The sequence below is a fragment of the Cryptococcus depauperatus genome, chromosome 3 (assembly GCF_001720195.1).
Source record: "Cryptococcus depauperatus CBS 7841 chromosome 3, complete sequence".
Classification (NCBI taxonomy): Eukaryota; Fungi; Basidiomycota; class Tremellomycetes; order Tremellales; family Cryptococcaceae; genus Cryptococcus; species Cryptococcus depauperatus.
This window is the reverse complement of record NC_089470.1, coordinates 94,324-118,533: the sequence shown is the minus strand read 5'-3', so window position 1 is coordinate 118,533 and position 24,210 is coordinate 94,324. Positions and strand designations below refer to the sequence as shown.

The 24,210-nt window shown below is 42.6% G+C and overlaps 9 protein-coding genes across 9 annotated transcripts; 4 read left to right on the top strand and 5 right to left on the bottom strand.

Annotated features, from left to right (window-relative positions):
• Positions 1-1,447: 1,447 nt before the first annotated feature.
• Positions 1,448-2,739, top strand: L203_102322 (uncharacterized protein; the record flags this gene model as incomplete). Its single annotated transcript, XM_066211749.1, has 8 exons — positions 1,448-1,614; positions 1,663-1,677; positions 1,747-1,755; positions 1,800-2,015; positions 2,062-2,175; positions 2,226-2,307; positions 2,352-2,624; positions 2,671-2,739. The coding sequence occupies 8 exons, from the start codon at positions 1,448-1,450 to the stop codon at positions 2,737-2,739; spliced, it is 945 nt and encodes a 314-aa protein (XP_066067846.1).
• A 451-nt stretch (positions 2,740-3,190) lies between these two features.
• Positions 3,191-5,845, bottom strand: L203_102321 (uncharacterized protein; the record flags this gene model as incomplete). The annotated part of the gene is made up of 10 exons (XM_066211748.1): positions 3,191-3,538; positions 3,587-3,655; positions 3,709-3,801; positions 3,856-4,116; positions 4,170-4,245; positions 4,296-4,432; positions 4,481-4,802; positions 4,851-5,216; positions 5,275-5,405; positions 5,456-5,845. 10 exons carry the CDS (start codon positions 5,843-5,845, stop codon positions 3,191-3,193), a joined length of 2,193 nt encoding a protein of 730 aa, XP_066067845.1.
• A 1,378-nt stretch (positions 5,846-7,223) lies between these two features.
• On the bottom strand, positions 7,224-8,520 carry L203_102320 (uncharacterized protein; the record flags this gene model as incomplete). The annotated part of the gene is made up of 6 exons (XM_066211747.1): positions 7,224-7,340; positions 7,419-7,492; positions 7,537-7,645; positions 7,916-7,952; positions 8,000-8,062; positions 8,114-8,520. The coding sequence occupies 6 exons, from the start codon at positions 8,518-8,520 to the stop codon at positions 7,224-7,226; spliced, it is 807 nt and encodes a 268-aa protein (XP_066067844.1).
• Positions 8,521-8,777: 257 nt separating this feature from the next.
• L203_102319 (uncharacterized protein) lies at positions 8,778-9,779 on the bottom strand (the record flags this gene model as incomplete). The annotated part of the gene is made up of 4 exons (XM_066211746.1): positions 8,778-9,075; positions 9,144-9,229; positions 9,653-9,730; positions 9,777-9,779. The coding sequence occupies 4 exons, from the start codon at positions 9,777-9,779 to the stop codon at positions 8,778-8,780; spliced, it is 465 nt and encodes a 154-aa protein (XP_066067843.1).
• A 430-nt stretch (positions 9,780-10,209) lies between these two features.
• On the top strand, positions 10,210-13,130 carry L203_102318 (uncharacterized protein; the record flags this gene model as incomplete). The annotated part of the gene is made up of 9 exons (XM_066211745.1): positions 10,210-10,246; positions 10,311-10,443; positions 10,492-10,503; positions 10,677-10,813; positions 10,862-11,993; positions 12,045-12,476; positions 12,529-12,717; positions 12,776-13,048; positions 13,097-13,130. The coding sequence occupies 9 exons, from the start codon at positions 10,210-10,212 to the stop codon at positions 13,128-13,130; spliced, it is 2,379 nt and encodes a 792-aa protein (XP_066067842.1).
• Positions 13,131-13,566: 436 nt separating this feature from the next.
• On the bottom strand, positions 13,567-17,765 carry L203_102317 (uncharacterized protein; the record flags this gene model as incomplete). The annotated part of the gene is made up of 13 exons (XM_066211744.1): positions 13,567-13,826; positions 13,881-13,987; positions 14,047-14,407; positions 14,457-14,729; positions 14,777-14,962; positions 15,018-15,109; positions 15,164-15,495; positions 15,548-15,797; positions 15,849-16,214; positions 16,258-16,757; positions 16,802-17,320; positions 17,372-17,469; positions 17,513-17,765. 13 exons carry the CDS (start codon positions 17,763-17,765, stop codon positions 13,567-13,569), a joined length of 3,597 nt encoding a protein of 1,198 aa, XP_066067841.1.
• A 148-nt stretch (positions 17,766-17,913) lies between these two features.
• L203_102316 (uncharacterized protein) lies at positions 17,914-18,850 on the top strand (the record flags this gene model as incomplete). Its single annotated transcript, XM_066211743.1, has 4 exons — positions 17,914-17,931; positions 17,979-18,245; positions 18,298-18,364; positions 18,414-18,850. 4 exons carry the CDS (start codon positions 17,914-17,916, stop codon positions 18,848-18,850), a joined length of 789 nt encoding a protein of 262 aa, XP_066067840.1.
• A 377-nt stretch (positions 18,851-19,227) lies between these two features.
• L203_102315 (uncharacterized protein) lies at positions 19,228-21,434 on the bottom strand (the record flags this gene model as incomplete). The annotated part of the gene is made up of 8 exons (XM_066211742.1): positions 19,228-19,268; positions 19,318-19,618; positions 19,669-19,744; positions 19,793-20,177; positions 20,229-20,428; positions 20,475-20,601; positions 20,647-20,988; positions 21,044-21,434. 8 exons carry the CDS (start codon positions 21,432-21,434, stop codon positions 19,228-19,230), a joined length of 1,863 nt encoding a protein of 620 aa, XP_066067839.1.
• A 322-nt stretch (positions 21,435-21,756) lies between these two features.
• On the top strand, positions 21,757-24,196 carry L203_102314 (uncharacterized protein; the record flags this gene model as incomplete). Its single annotated transcript, XM_066211741.1, has 8 exons — positions 21,757-21,833; positions 21,885-22,204; positions 22,263-22,298; positions 22,348-23,073; positions 23,119-23,472; positions 23,523-23,683; positions 23,749-23,839; positions 23,895-24,196. The coding sequence occupies 8 exons, from the start codon at positions 21,757-21,759 to the stop codon at positions 24,194-24,196; spliced, it is 2,067 nt and encodes a 688-aa protein (XP_066067838.1).
• Between the last annotated feature and the right edge of the window lie 14 nt (positions 24,197-24,210).

The following is a 24,210-nucleotide window of genomic DNA, read 5'->3' as shown; positions in this document are numbered from 1 at the left end:
AGTAGCATTCATTTTTCAAGTGCAGATCATGTACATTTATTAGATAGCGGACGAGATGGACATACTGCCTTGTCATTCTACAGACCATATTTATCTGGCTATACTAGTAGAGCATCAGCTCTGGTCGTATTCAACAAACATTTGCTTCAAAGCCTAATATTGCCTGCTGTGACTGAAAATGCCGTTTTAAATATCAACCTAGGAGAGATTGACTCAATGTGTCTCAACCAGTATCTTCAAAGCCACATGGTGGAACAAGAGATTTGACGTTTTGAACATCACTCTCATCAACTTTTCGACCATTGTGAAAGGCTTTATATAGAAGCAATTTTACAATAAAGCTTCAGAGGATCGCGGATATGATAGCGATTAAATTCTTGTTCAATCTATCATGATATGTCTGCTCTTGTCGACCACCCTTTCTGAGGCCAGAAGCCTATCAATACAGCTTTCGAATGGAATAACAGCAGGATGGGCAGAGGGCACTTCATTTTGATAGATTTTTACCTCTCTTGTTTTCAACGGCTGTTTCAAATTCGTTCAAAGTGCACTCTTTTCTGGGGAGAATTGCCGCTTTGTGCCCACTTGAACCAAACCATCTTTCTCGTCTGGAAAAAGTCAGACGGTTCAAGTCATTGAGAACACCCATTCAACAGCCAACCTCGAGATTCTAGCTACAGCTTAATAAACCTGAGTTGGTTAGTGTTTGGGCTAAAGACCTCAATGGAGATGGATTCTGCTGATTTGGAATTGCTCAACAACCTATAACGCTTGGAGAAATATCGCCACTACAGTTAACAGAACGGTCCCATAACAGTATGCAGTCCTATCCCTACCTTTATCTGATGCACTCACAACTCTCTCCATATTATCATTCATCCCCTGACTCAGATCTCACATATTTTGAATTTAATGCTTAAGACATCTTTAAATTCAAGTCCTTGTGGAAGAATCTTCTGAAATAGTTAATCAAAATGTCGTCCTATCCAAGCAACGGCAGTATCTTTGATGAGTTTCTTCGATTTTCGAGTCCTTGTTATAACGAGATATCTTCAGACTGAACACCTCTATTCAGCCCTTGATGGTGTTCCAGAGACTCACCTGGTATCCTGAAAAAATCTACTTGTTGGTTCGTATATTATTTCGCGGCTTTATCTACCAGTCCCATCGTTATTCAATTCAATGGCTTTTCGTTGTCATATTAGCTCGAAGCAAATGTAAAGAGAACAATGAATGCTGTTGGTCATAAATTCTTTAAACTGCAGTCGGTGGAGGTCGACGGTGTTTATAACAGACTTATTAACTTAATTAACAGTTTGTTATATAAATGACATATGTAGGTGACCGAAAATGCCCTTCGACAACAACGAAGGAAGTTTAATTTTCAGAATTTTTATTTTTCTATTTAATTTTTTTCGCTTTTATCTTATCACTTTATAGATCCAAAATGGCTCCCACTACCCGCTCAAAGCAAACCACGCCATCCAAGGATTCTCATGCTCAAGGAACAACTTCCTCGTTTTCTCCCAGCCCGGTGGTGAATGGGGATGTTAAACAGAGACCAAGGGAAGGAAGCAGAAGCAGAACTAGGGAAGAGGTATGGGATCCCAAGTAGTGAGTGTTGTCCATCAGAGCATTAATTGCGGCTGATGGTTCATCCAGTGCTGTTGACCTGGCGTAAGTTTGCTGACTGCTCTCGTCTATCTTTCGCACCAGACTGTACTGATGACCTTTACCTGATCAAAGTACTACGACGTAAGCCGAGTATACTGAGTCGATACCAAGCTGACATTTGCCAGCGTGGACGAGAATGTTTTTCTCTTCGTGCCAAACTTGATCGGCTACACTCGTGTTGTGACTGCTGCAGCATCCCTATTCTACATGCCTTATCATCCCAAGGCGTGCACCGTGCTATACTCTGTTTCTTGCATCCTTGACGCCTTTGATGGGCATGCTGCTAGGGTTCTGGGACAGACAAGCAAATTTGGAGCAGTATTGGATATGGTCACTGATCGGTCCGTCTGAATATTCAAATACAAGTGAGTGCTGACAGAGGCGAAGATGTACCACCGCATGCTTGTTGTGTTTCCTTTCAAGCATATACCAGCCTTATGCCATGTTGTTTATGTTTCTTATCGCCCTTGACTTCTCTTCCCATTACATGCACATGTATTCGTGCGTTTGTCGTTTGATCTAGCCAGAAGATGTGCTCACGTCTATTATAGCTCTCTTACAACTGGCTCTACGAATCACAAGGCAGTTACATCTGATGTCTCTCGAATTCTCTGGTATTATTACAATGACTCTGTGAGTTGGCTGTAGCTCTGATGATTGTGGCTGATAGTCCTCAGCGTACCCTCTTCGCATTCTGCTTTGCCAATGAACTCTTCTTCGTCTGCCTTTATCTCATACACTACTGGACTACTCCCATCACCACTAGCTTTCCAATCCCTTCTACTCTCCTCTCATCTGCAATTGCCATCAAACACCCTCGTCTCTTTGGTACTATCGTCTACACTTTAAGAAACCTGACTTGGCCTCAAGTTGTGGCAGCTTTGACTTTCCCTATTTGTGCCGGAAAACAAATTATTAATGTTGTTCAATTTTGGAAGGCTAGCAAAATTGTGGGTTCATGCAACTTTTGTATTTTATAATGCTGATGATAAATAGCTTGTTGGTGTTGATCTTGCCGAGAGGAGAGCTGCTCGTGAAGCCAAGGTGAAAACAAGTATCGACTAAGTCAATAAAACTGGAGAGACACAGATTCAAAATATACGATGGTTGCTGTCATTCGAACTGTAATTAAGCTCAGCTTTGGGTCCCACTTTTGCGTTCATATTTTTTCCCTTCAGAGTATGGGCCGAGTTATCCGTAGATTTAATTATAAAAGCGACGAAAGTCAAACTGCGATGTATAATTACGCGTAATGACGAAAGGAACGAGACCGGGGATGCTATGGTGCAAACTGTTGGCACTTACCTCTATATAATTGAGCAGACGATTGCTTGTCAAATGGCTCGGGACAGGGCCATTAAAAGCCTCAACATACGGTCAAGAAAGCAGGAAAAGAATATCCAAGGGATACTACTGGGTTGAGAGAATAGGTTGAGGCTTTGAGATGATTGATTGTAGACTGGGGTGATGCAGTATTGAATATTCAAGAAACAGATACATAGCTAGTGTAGATGTGCTATGTGTCTTCTTCCGCTTTCTCCGTACTTGTCTTATCCCGTTGTGATTCATCCCAATTGACTTCAATGCCAAGTGCGACTCCAACTTCTTCCCGTCCTCTTCTTAACATTGTCTCCCCAAACTCATAGCCCTCACTTTTGTCTAATACGCGTCCACATACTTCACCATAAGCTTCGTAAATCTTTTGCAAAGCGTTACGATGGATTCTTTCCGCTAATTGAGAGGAGGAAAGCAATGCCAAGCGCGATGAAGTAGAAGGGTCAACAGTGGATAGCCAAGATGAAAAGGTTGACAATGCCAAGGTCACCGCTTTAGGTGAGGTTGATGGGAGTCTAGATAGTGGCGTCTATACCCGAGTCAGCTTGAAGCAAACTTAGGGGGGAAATAGTCATACGTCTGCAGGACGAGTCCGGATTGTGCGCATGACGGGACCAAGACCACATTGTTCTAACAACTTGCCATGCTAAGCTTCCGTTAACCAGAGCTCTTCAATAGAGATAGTGAGTATGAGCTTACGTGTTCAAAAGTCATGCTCTCTACACGGGTATTTATTTTTTCAACAAGCATATCCAGAGTTTTCGTGGTGAATTCAAACGCTTGAAGTGTATGCTAACAGACCATCAGCATGGTCAAATGTAGTGACAGGTATAAATTGTCACTTACCTCAAGAAATTCCAAACAGTTGACAATAAAAATATCTTTTTCCCAATCGCCACCTCCATTCTTTCCCTTTCTCAATTCTGACATTCTCTTGCACATCTCTACACATGGTTCAACTGACTTTTCCAATAACTTGTCTAAATCTGCATCAATCTCTCGCTCTGATGGATCAACAAGAGAAGTGGAATAGACGGAAAGAAGCTCGCGCAAGATGTGAGCCGCATCGCGTAAAGCCAATGGAGGAGTAAGGGTCGCGTCTGGTGGCTGAGAGGAGTCAGTTCAATTGCTGGTATATATTTGGTAAAATCAAGACGTACGTGCAAGAAACGAAGAAGACTTCTGCCTTGTGCATCAAGTGTTTCATAGAAAGCAACAAATGCTTGATCATATATTCTTTGAACAACTTTCAGCTGCTATCTAGCGTATTATTTGGTATTCCTTACTCTTGCAATGCTTTGCACAATGAGGCACTTTCACCAACTGTCTTTCGCATGATAAGCAGATAAAATTGCAGGAGATTTGCGATCTTATAGGTCATTATGATACCTTCTTGTGATTTGATGGTTTGCTGTATACGAGACTAGATGAGGTCTAGTTAGCCCAAAATTCATAAAGTGAGAAGCTTTACCTTCAATGGCCGACTTAATCCCTCTAAAATTTTGTCAAGGGCCTCTTTGGCTAGGTTTTCCTCTTCTCCGACCGCTTCTTTTCTTTCCTGCCCAACCCATCTCCCTTTTTGGCCAAGGCCAAATAAGCTCTCTAAAAACTCGTTCTCGCTAGCGGTAGCCTGATGCACCCAAGCCAGCATGTCACCTACGTATCGCGTAGGATCATGCGCGTGAAGTTCTATGGGACGAGGAAGACCACCTGGTCCTCCGCGAGTAAGAGCGTCGAGAAATTGTTGGAGAACGGAAGATTGTCGGATGGACGTGAGAGTCTGTAAAGCATCTCTATTGTGCAGTCAGCTTCTCTCAAGGTATGGATCACGAATGACAAACTTTGCAAGAACCGGGCGATCACGTAGACGACGGACAGCTTGGCGCATCACAGGCGTTACCTCCAGCTGAGTATCTTTTATAAATTGACGAAACTCAAATTGGCACCATTTATGAATTTTGTTGAATCCTGATTCAAGCTGGTTCGAAGTTGATGCCATGATGTCCAGACCAGCTTGGGTCTTGCCCTCTTCGCCACCTAGCAGAACCTCGCAATCAATTCTGATCTTTTCAACATGGTCGAGAGCGTCGAAAATGGTTTGATCTATGGATACCTCGCGAGACATTAGAGCATCCGACTCAGCCTGCGAAAGAGTGAACCTTGAAAGAAAAAGATGAATCAGGTGAGCACGCAACTCGGCAGAAGACCTAGTAATCAATGGTCAATTAAATCCAAGCTCATAAGTTGGATAGTATCGAAGCATACCGCTGAGACCGCAACCCATCTGCACGCTCCAAGAGAAATTTTGTGCCACTGTTTGCCTGATCTAATTCTTTTTGGACCTGATCGCAGCGAAGCTGCATCTCCTGCATATGTCCATGGAGAACGCCCAATTTCTATCAAAACTCAGCATATCTTGTCTTGAATACATTTACTCGCGACCGACCTCATCGACTTGGGCAAAAGCTTTGAGGAACTTTGAGCTTCCTGCAGCGAGATTGGCCTCCACATCCTTGTTCAAGTATTTGCGAGCTGTTGCAGCGCTTTGCCCTCGAAGCGTTCGCCTTTTTGGTAAGTCTTCATCTTCATCAACTGTTTCTGACGGCATGCTCTTGTCCTTGGACTTTCCTTTTGAATCATGCGATGAGTAGAAGGAAGAAGCAATCTCTAGTGCTTCTCTTGAAGACGGATCATCGAATGAAGTGCCAATTGCTTTGTAAATTCTGAGGGAAATGGGATTAGTCCGAGTAGCTGGGAGCGGCGCTGGAGTGCTATTTGGCGGGACAAACGTTGAGCGCGACCTTAAATGGGAAGAAGGCAATGAGTTGGAGTCCATCTCAGTTTCCAGGCAATATATAACGGTTGGCGATGATAATGAAAGAAAAAAAAAGTTGAATTTGTATACAAATAAAATAGTGACGAGGTTAATTTATGTATTGGCACTATTCCGACGGAAACGTATTTTAATTATTATTACTCGCTATTATATACATATATACTAATCGCATTTTTCTTTTTTCATTCAAAATATCGTATTCTACTTTTAAACGTTCATTTCACTACTTTATATTACAGTATTGCTAACAGAAAGTATGTTGAGTGATTTGATTGCTGACAAAAATACCCCTGTGCTGTATAGACTACCCAAGTGTCTTTGGTACATGCTCAAATTTGTTAAACAACTTTATATATCTCTCTCAACAGCCCATGGACTAATCGCTCCTAGTCGCTTAGGAAGCATCCAGACACAACTTCAAGTTCGGCTTTTGTGGTTTGAGATTAAACAGTCTTGGGATAGAAAGTGTATAATGGAGATCCTTCCAAAGTCGACGTTGAGGTGTATGCAGAAGAAATGTTGACCTAATGCTAAATGTATATGTCAGGAAACTGACCAAGGAACGCCGTAAAGCCCATGCCGTGAAAGATAACGTGTCATGGCACAACAACAGGTTTTGTAAAGGATTGAGGGATAGTCGTGGAATCTTAAGACTGGATAATTCAGCTTCTCAAGACTTAATATCATCGAGGTAGATCAAAATGTCCTCGATAAAAGCCTTCACAAATTCAGGTAGTGGTGGCGATACTTGCTCTGCTGTAGGAACAGATTCAGGTAGTATGGAGTGCGACTGAGCAAGGGATTATCAGCATGATCGTACAGGCAACATCTGAGCGAAGAGGGACCTTTGTAGCTACCAATGATATGCATAATCAGTACTTTATCGTGGTCAGGCTCTTAAGAATGGTATATGTATGTTATGGTAGCATCAAATATTATGTTTGGCGAACACTGAAACAAGAAAAAATTACAAGCAATGAGATAGAACACCACGACTAGATATATGCTGGTTACTTCTAGGACGAGTATGTTCGAGTTTCCTAAACACCATTGTCGGACAGATTCCTGGCATGAATTCTAATGAAATAAAATATAGATTGACTTGGTTGTCTTTGTAATCCTCAGCTGCAGTACATTAGCGACTGTGTAGCTAGTTTCTGAAATGGAGTTTCCTTGATACAAGCCATAGTTAAAGTAAAAATGGACCTGCACAATTGTAAGTTGCAATCAATCCTTTGTCGACAAAACGCCAATACATTTACTAGTTTAAATATGCCGTACCTGATCACTGCTCTCTATCTCATAACTATCTAATCCCATCCGAGTCCGCCTTTTAGATCAACCCGATATCAGAGAAAAAATCAAGAAGAGATTCTTTTTAGAGATTTAGGAATAACTCATCGAGGAGTTTGATGGTATCATCAGACTTGGTGACAGTGTGACCGATGGTACGAGGGTCTGAGAAGATTTCGTAATCATTGCCGCCCTTGTAAGTCTTCATACCATAGTCAGTATATATCTTACGGCAAAGTACCAGATAAGGTAGCAATGGGAAAAAAAGGATGATATTTACCTTGTCCCCAAAGAAATGAATTTCCTCAAAACCTTCACCTTCAATGTGTCGAAGTGAATAAGTCTTATCCCAACCTTTACCCACATAAGTCAGCTTTTGACAATGTATCTGTAATCACCTTTGGGAAAGATGTCAAAACTAATTTGCCCTCCAATAGAATAGGTCAAATTGAGGTGAGAAAACTCTTGCTCAAGCTTGGCAACCATAGTTCCTCGAATACCGTGCTCCTACAGAGTATGTTAGTGTTCGGCAATGTGTCTATAATATTGCTTCCAGATTGAAACCGATTACTTGTAAGTGAAGAACGGTTTTTCACTCATGGTCGAGCTGCCAGATAGGCCATGGTAACGAAGGAGTCAGACGCTTCATTCACATTTAAAGATGTGTTTGACCAAGAGCAAATGACTTAAGGTACATTTTGACATGAAAAACTGAAATGACCAATGACCAAAAAAAGGTAGATATTGCCACATCCAAGAAAGAAAGGTAATGCTGACCTTGTCATATTTTTCAAAGTCAAGACGTTCCTGAATACTGCACAGGGTTTATCAGATGTCATGACGAAACAAAACTCTACGTACGAGGCATTCCTACCAATGGGGGAGACATTGATCATCCCATTTCGAAACTCGATAAAAGTCCCTCTGTATATCCTCAGCTTATTTGACGGTTCAAGCCCAAAAACTTGGACTCACCGCTTGATGGGAATATCAACCTCGCTCAAATACCTCAAGATCCAATTGACGAGCTTTTTGTACTGTTCCTCTCCAACATGCTTTATGAAACTCGCGGAGTCCAATTCGTTACCGAACTTGTAAGCAATCAACCCGTTTTCGGCAAATCCATAATCAAAGTCGTTCAACCCATCGGCACCAACTTGCTCCAAGATCTTTCTCAGATCGGAGCCACCGACAAAAGCAACGGCTGTCCTTTCACGAAGTTTATGGAGGGTGGTAATCATTTCGGGAGAGATGGATTGACGCGCAGGGGTAAGGGTGCCATCGACGTCAAACATACAGATGGTCTTGGGGAATTTACGTTGAGCGAATGGAGTAACAGTTGGAGGAAAGACAGTAGTGGATGCTGGTTGAGGAACAGACATTTTGATATTCGTCTTGACTGAATTCAATGAAATACGATAGTGATAAAATGAGTATAAAAGAAAAGTTAAAAAACGATGTGTCGATTAAAATCAAAGACGATGACGTGGAAGAAGAGTGGAAGTTGGTCTGTCTTTCCAATGTGGATTTGTTTTGTTATTGTCAGTTTTGTTGTCTCGCCTCTCGAATTTTATGTATGTTTCATCTTTTTACTTTAGTGAACACTAATCTCAACCCTACAAACCATGACTGCCGTTGTTCAGTCTGCCTCTGTAATCAGCTTTCCTCCAGGTATCAAGCCATTGCTAACCGTCCATTCCCAAACACTATCTGTATATTTGATGTGGATGGCACCCTTGCCCTTGCCCTTGAGCCTGTCTCTTCTGAAATAGTTGTCGCCTTCAATAAACTTTGGGAGTGCTGTGCCATTGCCTTTGTTGGTGGTTCTGACCTGAAGAAGATATTGAAACAAGTTAGTGCTGACGGATTGAACAAATTTGATTGCGGATTTGCCGAGAATGGGCTTGTTGCATGCAAACTGGAATTGCAGCTTGGCTCTGCTAGTTTCATTTAGCATATTGGCAAGGAAGAATATAAAGAGTTGGTCAACTGAACTCCGACGTACCTATCAGAGATTGATATTCCCATCAAACAGTGAGTCCTTGGCTTGCGAAGGCAACAACCTTTGTCAGATATACCTTCATCATCTCCCTGATTTTCTAGCCCACAGGGGCACATTTATTGAACTCCGCAACGAAATGATCAATCTTGCTCTCATAGGTAAGAATGCTACCTGAGTCGTTCTTTCTTCATGCAGTTATTCTGTCCATTGTAACAAAGCTACCAAGAAAGGATAGCTTTCCAAGAGTTTGACAAGGAGCATGGCATTAGAGCTGAGATGATTTCTCAAATGAAGAAAGACTTTCATCACTCTGGCTTGACTTTTGCTATTGGTAATCCTAGTACCTTTGATGCTTTCCCTCAAGTTAGGACTTTCAGCGCTGCAGGTGAATTCTAACTTTTCTATCCTGTAGATTAAAACACGGCCTACTCTCTCAAGTATATCGAAATTGAAGGCTTTAACCAGCACCACTTTCTGGCGGTAATGTTGATTCATCCCAAATCATGACTGACCGATCTTCTTCTAATTTTGATGAGACCGCTGACCATACCAACAAACCTATCAAGGCGGAAACGGTTATGAGACCTTTTCTGATCCTCGTATTATTGGGCACACTATTACAAATCCAGAACATACCATGCAACTCTTGAATAAGTTATTTCTTGCCGCTTAAAAAGTTTTGAGGGGTGATTTATTGTCCAAGAAATCACAGAGATCAATTCAAATACAAAAGATTTATGTTTGCGATTTCGTATTATATAACTAAGTATATAGAATATTCAAAAATTTGATATTATGCTCTATGGTCTTATGAAATATCAGAATGACGTGTTATTTATGAAAAGTCGTCTATGGGCTACATCAAAAAGTATATATTAACAGTTTTAAGAACTTTTCTTTTCTCTCTTCTTTTTCAAACATTCGATCTCAACGGCCTATATGTGACTACAGCTTGGCAAGACAAAAAAGACTGTAGCAACGACATTGCTGCAGCATCACAATCTCTTGCTCGCATCTTGACATATCTTTGACCAAAAACACTCGCTTCATTCACCATTCGTTATTCGCCATGCCCTTTCCTGGCACTCGCACCATACATTTGACTGGTAGGCTATTCATTTGACCAGCGTGAATTGATGTTGTGTTGACGTTGAGTTAAATCTGCTGCAGTGGTGGCAGCCGAATCTCTCATCAAGCGTGAATTAATGCGGCATCCAGATCCATTTGCTATCGTCTCTGTTGACAGCGAACACATTCATACAACATCTGTCATTAAAAGATCTTCAAATCCTTACTGGAATGAGTGAGTCTCTCTGAAAAATGCTTTTGATGGGCTGCTGAAGAGACTTAGAGATTTTGACATGTAAGTTTTGTTGCACAAATTTGTTCAAATGTGACAGTCGGAAAGATCTTCTACTGAATGCGAGTGGCGAGCATGTCAAAGCTTTAATTAAGCCTGCGCTGGTAGCTTGATATATTTGCAATAAAAACGCTTGATAACATATGTATCAAAAATCAATGCTAACCATCATATAGAGAAGTCAGAGAAAATTCTGTCATATCAATTAGGATATTTGATGAACGTAAATATAGAAAGAGACACAACCAAGGTTCTCTGGGTGTCGTCAACGTCAGAATTGCTGATGTCATTAGGCCTGCTATTGGCGGAAAAGGTATATGATATATGCAGAGCACAAAGACTTCTGCTAATTCCATTTCAGAAATTGTTGAGAGAGAGCTCAGAAGAGATGTTGACAATCAACCTGTTCAAGGGAAACTTATCATGTACTTGACAACCCATTTAAACAATTCTGTCCTTAATCTACCATCTACCCCAGTGAATAATACAATTGCAGCAGTTGCCCCCATCAACACATTCGCACCTGCCCTTGGGAATGCTAGTATCTTGTCCATTTCGCGCCGTCCAGCATCTTCCGGAAGCATGCCTGTATCTATAGACCGTTTATCAGGTGGCCTTAATCAGATGAATCTTCACAGCGACAATCCTGTTCTTGTTTCCAATTCTCTCCGCGCGAACCCCGGTAGTTCAGATTTTGATCCGCATGTTGATCAATATGAGTCTCTTCCACGAGGATGGGAACGGCGTGTGGATCATGTTGGACGCACATACTATGTCGACCACAACAGCCGCACTACTACCTGGAATCGACCTGATATGAGTCAAAATGCCAACAACGTCACTATTGAAGTATTGACAGAGACAGAGAGAGCTAGACATGGCCGGAGAACGCTGCCCGATGGCATAGACTCTGTTCAGACTGGTAGTGCAAACAATTCCGAGACTGTGACACCCAATCTTGGGACTGCTACTTGCCAGAGCACGGAAGTCTTACCTGCCGGTTGGGAGATTAGATATACCCCTGAGGGTAGACCATACTTCGTTGATCATAATACAAGGTCAACAACTTGGATAGACCCCCGCCGAAGAATCAATCGTCCAACCTCTAGCCCACAATTAAACAATGCTGTTCAATCTCTCGTTACTCTCGGTCCTTTACCAAGTGGTTGGGAGATGCGTCTCACTTCGACTGGTAGACCATATTATGTTGACCATAACACCCGTACCACCACATGGGACGATCCCCGTCTACCGTCTTCTTTGGATGAGAACGTGCCTCAATACAAGCGAGACTTTAGAAGAAAGCTGGTGTATTTCAGAAATCAGCCTGTCATGAAACTGCATGTTGGACAATGCCATATAAACGTTTCGAGACAAAACATTTTTGAGGCAAGTTTCTCAGAAATCATGAGACAAAAGCCAGAGGATTTGAAAAAGCGGTTAATGGTCAAATTTGAAGGAGAAGATGGCTTGGATTATGGTGGTCTCTCTAGGTAACGTGTCTTGAGGGCATATTCTGAACTTGTTACTTACAATAACTATAGGGAGTTCTTCTTCCTTTTGTCTCATGAGATGTTTAATCCCTTTTACGGTCTATTCGAGTATTCTGCTCACGACAATTATACTATACAAATCAACCCTACTTCAGGCATCAATCCAGAACACTTAGAATATTTCAAGTTTATCGGCCGTGTTATTGGTCTCGCTATATGCCAACGCCGTTTCCTCGATGCTTATTTCATCCCTTCCTTTTACAAAATGATTCTTGGCAAGGAAGTCACATTACAAGATATGGAGGGTGTTGATGCGGGATTATATAGAGGTCTGACGTGGATGTTAGAAAACAATATCACCGATGTTATTGAAGACACTTTCTCAATGACAGAAGAGCATTTTGGACAGATGGTGACTATCGATCTCAAGCCTGGAGGGAGGGAGATTGATGTTACGGAAGAAAACAAAAATGAATATGTTGAGTGTGTTGTCTTTCACATTATTTACTTCCTGTCAAATACTAATGGGTTGCAGCTTGGTGACAGAATACCGTATCACAAAGCGTGTATCGCAGCAATTCAAGGCGTTTATGTCTGGATTTGAAGAGATTATTCCACGTGATTTGATTGATATTTTCGATGAAAGAGAACTCGAACTTTTGATCGGTGGGATGTCGGAAATCGACGTAGACGACTGGCAAAAACATACAGATTATCGTGGCTAGTATGTTTTTTCGTACATTTCGCTTTACGTTTCTCGTTTTGCTAACTTGAGAATATAGCACACCCAAAGACGATGTGGTTGAGTGGTTTTGGAAGATTGTACGTACGTGGCCGGATGAAAAGAAATCTCGTCTTCTTCAATTCACCACTGGAACATCCCGTATTCCCATCAATGGATTTAAAGACCTCCAGGGGTCCGACGGTCCAAGACGTTTCACTATTGAAAAGGCTGGCGAAGTTAATCAATTGCCCAAAGCACATACGTGTTTCAACAGAATCGATTTGCCGGATTATGCCAGCTATGAAGCTCTTGAGAATAAATTAACCATTGCGTACGTTTGTCTTGGCTTTTGGAGGATATCACTTACATAGTTACCTAGTGTTGAAGAAACGCTCGGTTTTGGACAAGAGTAACATTAAGGACGCATGGAAGGAGTTTGGTATCCATCTGTTTTTGCAATCATTGGTCATTATATCTGTCAGAGGTGTTCAGTGTAGTATGTGTATATATAATTTTGCATGACAGCATCACTTATTCATCTCAACCATTTTACACATTGGTTTACATAGTAATAGAAGACCTCATCACTTGTTACACATTTGAACGTTATTTGTGGTCTTATCTTGGCGAAGTTCTTCCAACTTTTATATGACAACAGATGGAACATTACAGCACAAATCGGAAAGTGACAATGTATTTTATTTGTTCAAACTGTTTGATTGCACAAGGCAAAATACGGGGCATTAAATAAGGAGGGCATGGAGGCTAGTCGTTCCTAATTGAATTACAAACTACAATGAAGTTTGTGTGATGGGAATTTTTAATTTGTATTCCTTCTCAATGTCGCATTTACATTTCCACATCTACGTCACTCTGCTCTTCTATATCATTACCGCTTCCCTCTTCAATCATTTTTTTAATCTCTTCTACCCTCTCTTCCAAACCATTCTCGTCCACATAACGCATCAACAGCCTTACTTCTTCCTCATGACTGTCATGTAATCGTTTGATGTAGTCGATACTGGACCTTGGGAAACGAGCTGTCAGTTCTAATTCTGTAGGCGGAATAGAAGCGTCATAAGGGGATATGATTGCCGCCGATGGAAAGTCTATATCTAGTTAGATATGAACAATGCTTATAATTCCAAGGACATCAGACACACCCGGTATATGACGCAAAGCGTTCAAGACGTAATATGTTAATGTTCTTTCTAGTTTCTCTCTTTGAGCTTGTTCGCTTCGTCCAGCTGTATTAGAAATGAGGGTCCAACTGATGACGGAGTCAGTCCAATCTACTCCTGTTTGATAATTAGTGAAACAAATACTCACTTGTCACGAATATATATTCTTCTCCAAGCACTGATGAGAGCTACTTCGGACCTGGCCTTTGGTAAGGTCTTGTCGAGAATCAGCACTCTTAATGCTTCCACAGCATCATCTTCTCTACTAAAATTATCCTTTAGGTTCAACAAATCTACAATTCCTTCCACGTCAATCGCTTCGCCCATTACCAGTCTTTCAGTAAGATTCAAAAATAATTCTGACAACGCTGGACGACTAGAGAGCAGAGAAATATGAGGATTGATGTGTTTGGGAAGTTGTTTGAGCGATGAACGGGAGGGCAAGAGCGATAGAAGCCATGTGCGTAAGGAAGTCTGAATGTCGATTAAAGAAAGCTGTTGACTAATCTCTGTCAAAACCTTCAGCATCTCTTCTCGTATGTATTATACACCACTCACGCTGGAAAGTTATGTCTTCTTTGCTTGTACCTCTTACAACATCGGCCATACTGGTCAGCTTTCCAATACTTCCTACCACTTTTCGAAGCTCCAAATCACTCTTCTCATCTCCATGAGAGCAAAGGACAGTAAAAAGGTCGTTCGATGCTGAGGAATAGCGTTTACAGGCAATATGATGTATCCATGCGAGTTCAGGATAGAGGTGAACCTCGAAGAACTTTGTGAGAAGTGACGAATAAACTTCGTCTTGAGTGAGAAGGTCATATGGACGCCCTGCTCCACGTAAGATTGGGTGCCTGCTTCGGAAGCTAATTATTCACCTTGATCAATGAACCATTGATATAATTCGAACGCGAAGTCCTCTCCAAATTTCTCAATATAGTTCTGTATGTAATTGTTGCCTTTCCCTTTGCTAGCGACCGGGTCTTGACAAAGGACAACAAGAGTCGGAAAATCTCGATGATGTTCAGCCAGCTCGAAAGCTTCAGATATCCTGTCGACAGACACTAGATACAATTACTTGAGCAGCTAGTATAAGAAAGATGCAAAGCGAAAACCTACCTAAAGGACGAATGACTCGAGGCTTCATAGCGTCCCACCTAGCCTTCAGACGGATGCCCTCTTCTTCATTTGTATCATCTTCCATCTGTCTTCTGCGGCTGTTCAGCTATGATTCAAAGCCATATATCTCCAACATAATGACGTACCTAACAGATACCCGACATTTGTCTTCCATATTGGCACACAAGGCGGCAGCCAACCATCCCATCTGTCGCTTCAGCTGTCCTTGTAATATTTGTTCTTTCCTCAGCTCTTCATTACCTGGTATTTGCTGCTGTTGTAAGATCGCTTCATCAACGGCGGAACCCAGCTCGCGAGTCCGTTCTTCAATAACTCTCTCAGTAGTAGTGTAGAGATATTCCAGTGAATTAAGTAAAGGGTCGGAGGCGGTCCACATTTCTATAGAAGGGATTTCTCGATTGATTTCATAAGAATCAGATTCTTCTTCCCGATATCTAGCTGCTGCCCTTTCAACCATCTTGAAAGAATTCATTAACAACTGTGGAATTTAATGATGTAGGTAAGCTCACAATGTAAATCGAGTTGACTTCTGCAAGCCAGCACGCTTGTTCCCTCTTGTACCCTGACGTTTCTAATTGCTGCATATGTCGAGTGAATGTCTCGAAGACAATCTCTAATAACTTATCTAAATGAGTAAGTTGTGTTTTGAAGAACAGTCGGTCGAAGTCGGTGTCAGGTAAGGAAGATACGGAAGAGCTAGAAAAGTAAATATCTATTGAAGATGACAGCAATGATTTGTGCGGATGCTCCGCCATTTGACTAATATTTTGTTAATCCTTATTTTACAGAATATGAAGTGCAATGACTCACTCCATCAATTTGTCTTGATAATCCCAAAGTTCCAAACCTCCCTTGACTTTCTCTGCATCCCTACTCAGCCGTCTTCGGCTGGCCTGCCCTACTTTGTTCAAAAGATGGTTTGTCCCTAAGAACCTGATGAGACTAACAAGGCGTGATAGCCGATCAGACAGTTGAGCTCTCAAAGCAGTAATTGGAGTTGCAAATTGTGACTGTGAAGAGATAACTCCGGCGCTAACCAATTCGGCGGCTTCGCTCACATCGCCCAGGTTTTGATCTGAAGGAATATCGAATGATAAAGGATTATCGTTGCGGGAGAAAAAGATGGCTTGTTCAATTTTTGTCTTCGTTCTTGCTGTAGCCGCTGAACATCTCAATCTATCAACGCTCAGCTTCAGCCTTATATTGGTTCCATACTGACGAGTCAGGCACTGGTCGAGGCTCAAAAACTTCAACGCCCATAAGTCCACCTTCAGCGGGGAAAAGCACTATGTTGGGGCCTCCGCCCTCAACTATGCTGCCACCCAGATAGGCATTTCGCGAATCCTTGAGTGTCATGAGCTCTTCATAAGGGAAATCATGGTCCAACCCAATCATGACAACTACTGAGCCGAACCGCACAAACGCCAAACTACGTTGATAAGGAACGAGTAGACGTGGGACGTCTAGCGTCCGAGTCTCTCGAGGCGGATGATATGCAATAGGAATGGAATCGGTTACTTCAACTGTTTTCCCTAGTGAAAGACTAATAAGTGCGTATGATGTGTCTTTTGGAGAAGGCGTCAAAGTCACCAGAGCATAAAAAGAATTAGGTGCACTAGATGGGACAATGTCTTCTATGGTCAGGCTGACCTCTCCCGTAGACCATTCGTCGTACAAAGAGTTTCCAATTGTATTATAAAGATCATATTCTAGTACAAACTATAGCTGCTATCAGTGCGCCTATTGTTACTCTCCAAACTCACCTTTTGGCCTTCATTGGTTATGATGAATTTTGAAAGGCTTTTCTGAGCTAGCAGATAGGCTTCCCTGCCTTCTACAACAGCAATACTTTTTATCCCTTCTTTATCATCCTTCCCGCTAAACAATACTGAGCTGAGCCTGCCAAACAATCCTCCTGATCTCTGAAAAGGAATGATTTCTGGTAGAAGCCGTCCGGCAGAGGAAGTTATCCGTAGTCTGTAGGCTTGGGAACATGTGGTAGTCAATATGAAATTACTGCTGTCAATTTTGGAGATCTGTTCCACCCAATCGTCTTCTGCAAGTTCAACGGATAGATAGTGATATCTCTCTACGTCGCTCAAAGCCAGGCTCACAGTGTCCCAGAACCGTACTTCTCCACCACTTGAGACAAGTATCATACCGGGTTCTGATGCTGTTGATGATGTATATAGGGCCGAAAGCACTGGCGGAAGGTATCTAGCTGGTGAAGAGGTAGGGACTGGAGCAGGAAATGTGTAAATTGTAGGCGTTGAGTGAGTCCGCTAAGGCCAGGTCAAGTCAGTTTATTTCTCATCTAAGGCGACCAGACATACCTTCGAATAGTTCCAGCAAGTTACAGAACGGGGAGTGGATACTGTTGCAAATCCACAATCAGGGTCCACATCTGCCGAAATGGGATCTATGACAAAATCTACTATCGTCAGAACCATATACAAACATGGATGTAGACATACCAGACTGCTTAATGACATAAGCCACCTCATTAGGAAGCTTTCCAAGAGTTGTAACGGTATGTCTATCATCCTTGTTTAAATAGAGCTTTTCCTTGTTATCGACGGGTTTCTCTGTCCTTGCAGTTTCTGCAATAGATGGCGTTGGTGAGTGATTATTTGGGCGAAGTGTTTGCAATCGAGACCTTGCAGACGGTTGCGTGCCCTTTACGGGGGTTCCAAAGCGCTGCGAGCGGATGGAAGGGGAATTGAACATTGTAAAAGAATTTATTCGTTTGTTTACAACTATTATAATGAAAAGACAGAAATGTTAGTCCACCATGTGTCACGTGACCTGGCTCTTGCTTTCAATTCCTGCTCATCCTCTGAGTATTTTTAATTACAGCAACATCTACCCACTGATAATGTCTGACAAGCTAAAGGTAATGGGATGGTTTCCAAAAGGCGTGTTGGCTAACACAGAACGTAGGTTGAACGGCCGACATGGAACAAGGAAGAATATGCACTTCGAGCAAAAGAAAAGGATCAAGAAGCATTCGAGCATGCTAAAGCTGCTGAAGAATCTCATGCCAGAGGACAAGCGCCAAAAAGGCAATCGCAATATGACAGCCTGCCAAAGCCTACAGAATTGCTGAAGGCAAGAGCAGAGGATTTGGGGTTAAATAAGAATCTTGGGAAAACAATGTTGGTGACCACGACGACTGTTGGTAAAGGGCCAAGAGGAGCAGGATTTTATGTAGGTCAAACGCGTTAATCCATACTTGTTGGTTGCTTACGTTGGTGTGTAGTGCGAACTTTGCAATCGTACATTCCAAGACTCTCTTGCTTATCTCGATCATGTCAATGGTAAACTACGTATGTTGCATCTATATAACCACAATTATATCGCCAACAACGCTTTTAGATTTGATGAAGCTGGGTCAGTCAACCCAAGTTGAACGCTCTACATTGTTGCAAGTTCGTGCCAAAATTGCCTCACTGCGTGCTGCTACACAGCAGAAAGTCACGGCTAAGAATTTTGATTTTCAAGAACGATTGAAAGCCGTTCGATCCGTCGAAGAACAAGAACGAATTAAACGGAAAGAGGAACGAGCACAGAGGAAGAAGTTGAGACAAGAGAGGGACGGAAGAAGGCAGATAGGGATCTTGGATGAAGATATTGAAGTACAGAACGAACATGAAAAGAAGGATGGAACTGGACAGAGGGACAAAAGACAAGAAAAGAAGGAGAAGAGGGATAAAAAAGAGAGAAAGCAAGAAGTGGAAGCCGCTATCAGAGCAAACGAAGATATGAGTGCCATGATGGGGTTTGGAGGATTTGGATCAACCAAAAGAAAATGATTGTGTACCAGTATTATAATATGATATTTGTATCCTCTGTGAGCGATATACTTTCAGTTTTTAACGTTTTAGTTGTATTTTGACTATGCGCAACTGGGTCAATTCCGACTGACCGAATAAGTAGGGTTAACCAAACATATGATTTGATTCGTCAATAAGTCGAAGTTATTGCACTGCCGTTGTTAATTATGTATTCTGAAATAGTTGAACTTGAGTTCAGCACAGATTTTGGTTGCCTTTCATGCTTATGTCACTTTCAAATATGACGAATAAGGATTTGGCAAAGATGAATGTTGACGGTATATTCCGACGTATATATATATATATATATGCTAATAATCTGATTTGATGATACAGCCACACTTTTGAGATGGTAATCAGGCAGGGATCTTGACTCTCCATGCCGACATTGGCAATGCTAAATGTTTTCATCAACAGCTGTAATATCTAAGACAATGACAACTTACAAGCCAGGCGCTTCACCATAGGCAAGATAAATACAATAAGCGACACCACTCCCAGAGCTACACACGCCGCCGACATGATATAATACCCATCCCTCTCAATCACGCATTGCCCGCCTGCTTGAGAACAAGTCACTTTTCCTTGTTCGCTGACACACTCATTGTACAATGATGGAACTGAGAAAGGAGATTTGTTAGGGGATATAGAAGGCACGGAGCAAGTTGCGGCTGTGAGAAGGTCAACAGAACGAAGAATGAGTGGCTTGGGCCAAGTGCCGCCAAGGTTTGATACAGTGTTGAGTAGCTGTTTGAATATCAGCTTTACAGTGCTGTTAGGTTTCAAATTAAACCGACCGTCATATACGTTCCACCGATTAGAGGATCTGCGATTTGGGTATGGAAGGCACATATTCCAACAAATTGAACAGTGCTTCCATGTACTATAAGCTTGACGATCCAGCAATAGAATAAAGCCTACCTTGTAACACTGGAGAATAATATAATAGCGATAATAAGAGAAAAGTATCCTGTTCCAACAGCTCCTTGTGGGAGTCCAGCCACAACGACAGCAGATATTGCCGCCATAGCTAACCTTGCCCAAAATGCATACAGCCAAGGCTTCAAGATGTTTGCCTCGCCTCCACCTGTCAGAGGGTGTCTGTTGGAACCAGTGGAAGAATCTGGGCGGGACCATTTGGCGGCGAGCCAACCGACAGCCATCTGTGCTGGAAAATCAAGTAGAGCGGCTATGGCAAGGTCTTCCTTAGATAGGCCCTTCTCGAGAAGTTTGAGTGAAGTCACAGAGTCATTGACTAGAAACCCAATTTTGCAAATGAGATGGACAAGAAGAAAGGTCTGAATATCTGTAACGTCTGTTTAGAAAAAAGACTTCTTTTCAAGGGGGTATTGCGTACTTTTGAGCCCAACAATGTTCCACATGACTTTGTAAACCTTTTTCACATCCATATCGGGATCACTTTCACTAGGAGGATCCTCTGTCTTGAACAACGCCAACCCAATGGTGACAATGGCGAATACCACAGCCCAAAATCGAAGATAACCTCCCAAAGAAACAAGGCCGTAATTAAGGGGTTCAGATCGAAAGTATTTGTTTCTGATGAGTTATCAATTTGGTTCCGAAATAGCAGGAAAAGACATACGAGAAGTCTTTACTGTTGAAGGCAAGAAAGACGGTAAAGCTGAGAGCATTGCCAATACCAATGCCAATTGTCTGTGCCGTCGAAGCATAAGAAAGATTCGGTTGCGACAAGAGGGTGAGGGCCCAGCCTAATGACAGTAAGCTGAGGCAATCAAAGCTACTAGTAAACTCACCATCAACAGCAATATCTTGAGTAGCCGCTGCCAGGATCAGAGATCCAAATACAGCTGTTAAAAAATTGATATCCACAATCTCAACATCTAGCCATTCTTCAATTCTCCCACCGATTACCCACATGCCTAGTCCTACCAGGCCTTGCACCGGTACGATCCAACTTTTCCTTCGTCCCCATCTTCTCACGAACCACGCATCAACTATGGGCGACCAGAGAAGTTTTAGGGAGTACGGCCAAGTGGAGAGAGCAAAGATGGCAAGTTGAGAGTATGAGAGATGCGGCTTGAGGAGAAAAGGGAGTGTACCAAACGTCAAACCTAATGGGACACCCTGTAGGAGGTCTTAACAGGCATGTTTAGCCATGCAGATGAAAGTTATGACAAAGGAGCCACTTACATAACAAGACCAATAATGCAAATGCCTCTTTATCTCGTCTAGTAACCAGTCCTACCCCAGTGTCTTGGTCGTGGTCATTAAGCTTTTCGAGCCGCATGTATTGATCTCTATCCTTGCTGCCACGTCGTCTTTTAGATGACGTTTCGTTCGTGTCGCTATTCTCAATTCTTTTTAAAAGTCCTTTTTCTTCAAGCTCGCTGATATTCTCCACGTTGCGAGATCTAACAATGTTTTCTGTGAGAGACATATCTTGGGCGTTCTCTTTGATAGGAGCTGTCCGTGAGATGGAGTGATTGGCGGTATATGCGTGATGAGTAATGCCTCCTTGCCAATTGAGGGCTGTCGTTGTCGCCTGATTGACCTTGTTGAATCTCTCTCTTTTGGAGGCCATCTGGTATAAGCTATGGGATCTTCTTCGCTGATCTAATCTTCACCTTGCAGTCATCAACAAAAAGAAACGAGGGAATGGAATAGAAAATATAATGCTCAAGAAATTTCATCGCCGCGTTTATCTTTCTACGTGTTTTTATATAGTTGATTATGTAATACTATAATGATGTTTGGTCCCAAAAATGAGGTACTGAATAAATCTTTAGCCCTTTCCCACCGCGGCTCTCTTTATGTCAACAAAAGTCGATTATTGTGTTTGTCCATCATACTTCATTCATCAATTTTATCATCATCTTTAGATTTGTCCTAAACATCCATTCAATATGTCCCGAACTCCTTCAAGGAGAGATCGTGAAGAGCGATATGTCCCATACAACCATGATCCCCGCAACATTGGCTCGTATGTCGCTGTCTTTTCTCTATTTCTTTTCAAGCTCACACATAGCCTCAGACGGACGGGAAAGCCCATGCCCACCAACGTACCAAGAAGATCAAATGGATTTGAAGACCCAGAAGCATTTTTTCGCTCTCCCGAATCAACAACGACTCACGTAGATCGGACCATCTCTTCGGTCTTATCGAAGTCTGCTTTGCGCACGCCGAAGGGTTCAGTTAGGACTACTACTACTAATAAGTCGTCGAGTGTTAGAAGTGTTGAAAGTCCTGAAACCCCAGAGACATATAGGAGAAAGAGGTCTCGAATGAGTGATCTGGATGACGGCAAGGTGCTCCAAAGAGCGGATGATTTACTGGTCGACGATGATATTTTGGGTAAGTAATTTCAGTATGGTAAAATATGATAATAGTATCTCACAAGGCAATTATATAGCCCCAGAAACCCCAGGATCGTTCTTTCCCGGTAGTGGCAAGTTTTCAAGTTGCAGAGTAACGACTACTACTGATGTATTATCCAGAGCCACCATCCGTCCCTCTTCCATCGCGTTCTCGTCTACCCCTTGACTCGCCTGGCCTCAACACTTCTTTTGATGCTATTCCATCGCCTTCTCGTTCAAGACCGTCTCCTCGGAAATCTCACCTATCAGCTACAAACAAAGGCTTATACCTCAAGACCTCACGAGCTGAGAAAGTGATTATGAGGTCATATGCAAAGGAGCCTGAAGATGGAGAAGAACCACTAGAAGAAGAAGAAGACGATGACAGCGAGAGAGATAGTAGAAGAGCTAACAAGAGTAAAAGCAAACTGCGACTTGTACCTTCGCCGAGTCCAAGTCATAGCGGAACTTCACCTTCACAATCAATAGGAGTTCCAGAAATCCAGGATCAAGATCCTGAAATGTCTGGATTTGAGAATGATAATACAATTGACCTTGGAGACGAACCGTTACACGCGCCAATGGACGATTATGATATTGATGGTAATTCGTCTGGTGAGGGCTCATCAGAGCAATTGGCCATCGAGGATGAAGAACCAGGTTATGACGAAGGAGCGCCCGATAGAGAATTTCAAGCGGCATCTGATCGCGAATTTCATCATGAGAAGCTAGCAACAAATAAGGTGAAGCGAAGTAAAACGCTTGCGAGAAGGAAAGATGGATCAGATCCCAAGAATCCTGTTCACATAGCCAAACGAAGGACAAGAGAAGGCAGCCAACCTATTCGCCGAAGAATATCTGAACTTGGTGAGTTGACTTAGCATTCAATCGAAACAACTAATTATTGTATAGGCCAGGAGGGGTCAGCTGATATCGACGACAATGGCTGGCAAGGTAACTTCAAGACGCGACGGTCTGGGCGACAACATTATCGGCCTTTAGATTGGTGGCGCGGCGAAAAAGTGGAGTACGCCCGCGGTCATGGTTTGGCTGTCATCAAGGAGATTGTTACCATCCCTGAAGAACCTATTGAGCCCTTGGCTAGTCGAAGAAGGAAGGGCGGCAGAGCAGCGAGTACCAACGAGGGAGCTGATGAAGCGAAAAAAAGAAAAAGGGGTAAGGACCCGAACGACGAGACGGGATGGGATGATTTGACGGAGCCGGCTGGATTGGTGCTTGATGTGGAAGGAATTGAGTGTACCAGAAGTGAGGATCCCCCTTTTTGCTATGCGAAGGCAGAGCTGATGTTTCCGGAGAAATTGCCTGTCCTGAAAAACTCATTGTTCCCAAGTGGGTTCAAAAGAAATCTTTCAAGTATCAAAAAGTATTTGGAGAAGGGCAGTTTTTTGCAAGTGGAGCAGTGCATATCCCAGTAGGAAAGAAGAAGAATACGAAACAATCCAAGGATAATGTTTACGTGAGCTCTATGGTTTGTTTGTCTGTGAGATTTGCTAATGTGATGCGTGATGCTGCAACATGCAGGTGTTTTTCGTTTGGGAAGGGGCTGTACAAGTCACTTGTTATCGAACGAGTTTTGTCATGGCTCGTGGTTCCCACTTCCTTATCCCCCGAGGTCAGTTTCAGGATCATATAAATGTTACCCTATCGCATGCTGAACTCGCTTAAAGGAAATGGCTACTGTATAGAAAACATCCATCCTAAGAAGGAAGCTAGACTTTTCTTCGTACAAGCCAGAGAGTTGCAATCTGGAGAAGGTGGCCAGACGGTCTCAGAGTCCCAAATGGGAATTGAGGGGTCAACGGGACAACTCAGTGCTGGCTTTGAGGCAAGTGTGCCCTCACGAAGTAGCGGAGTGAAATCAAAGGGGAGCAAAAGGCGGGTTGATGCAAGCCAGAGCGAAGAGGAGCAGGACGAGAGCGTTCAAGAGGAAGAGACACCAAAAGCAAAGAAAAGGAAAGGAAGGAGATGATGTCGGGATAGTTT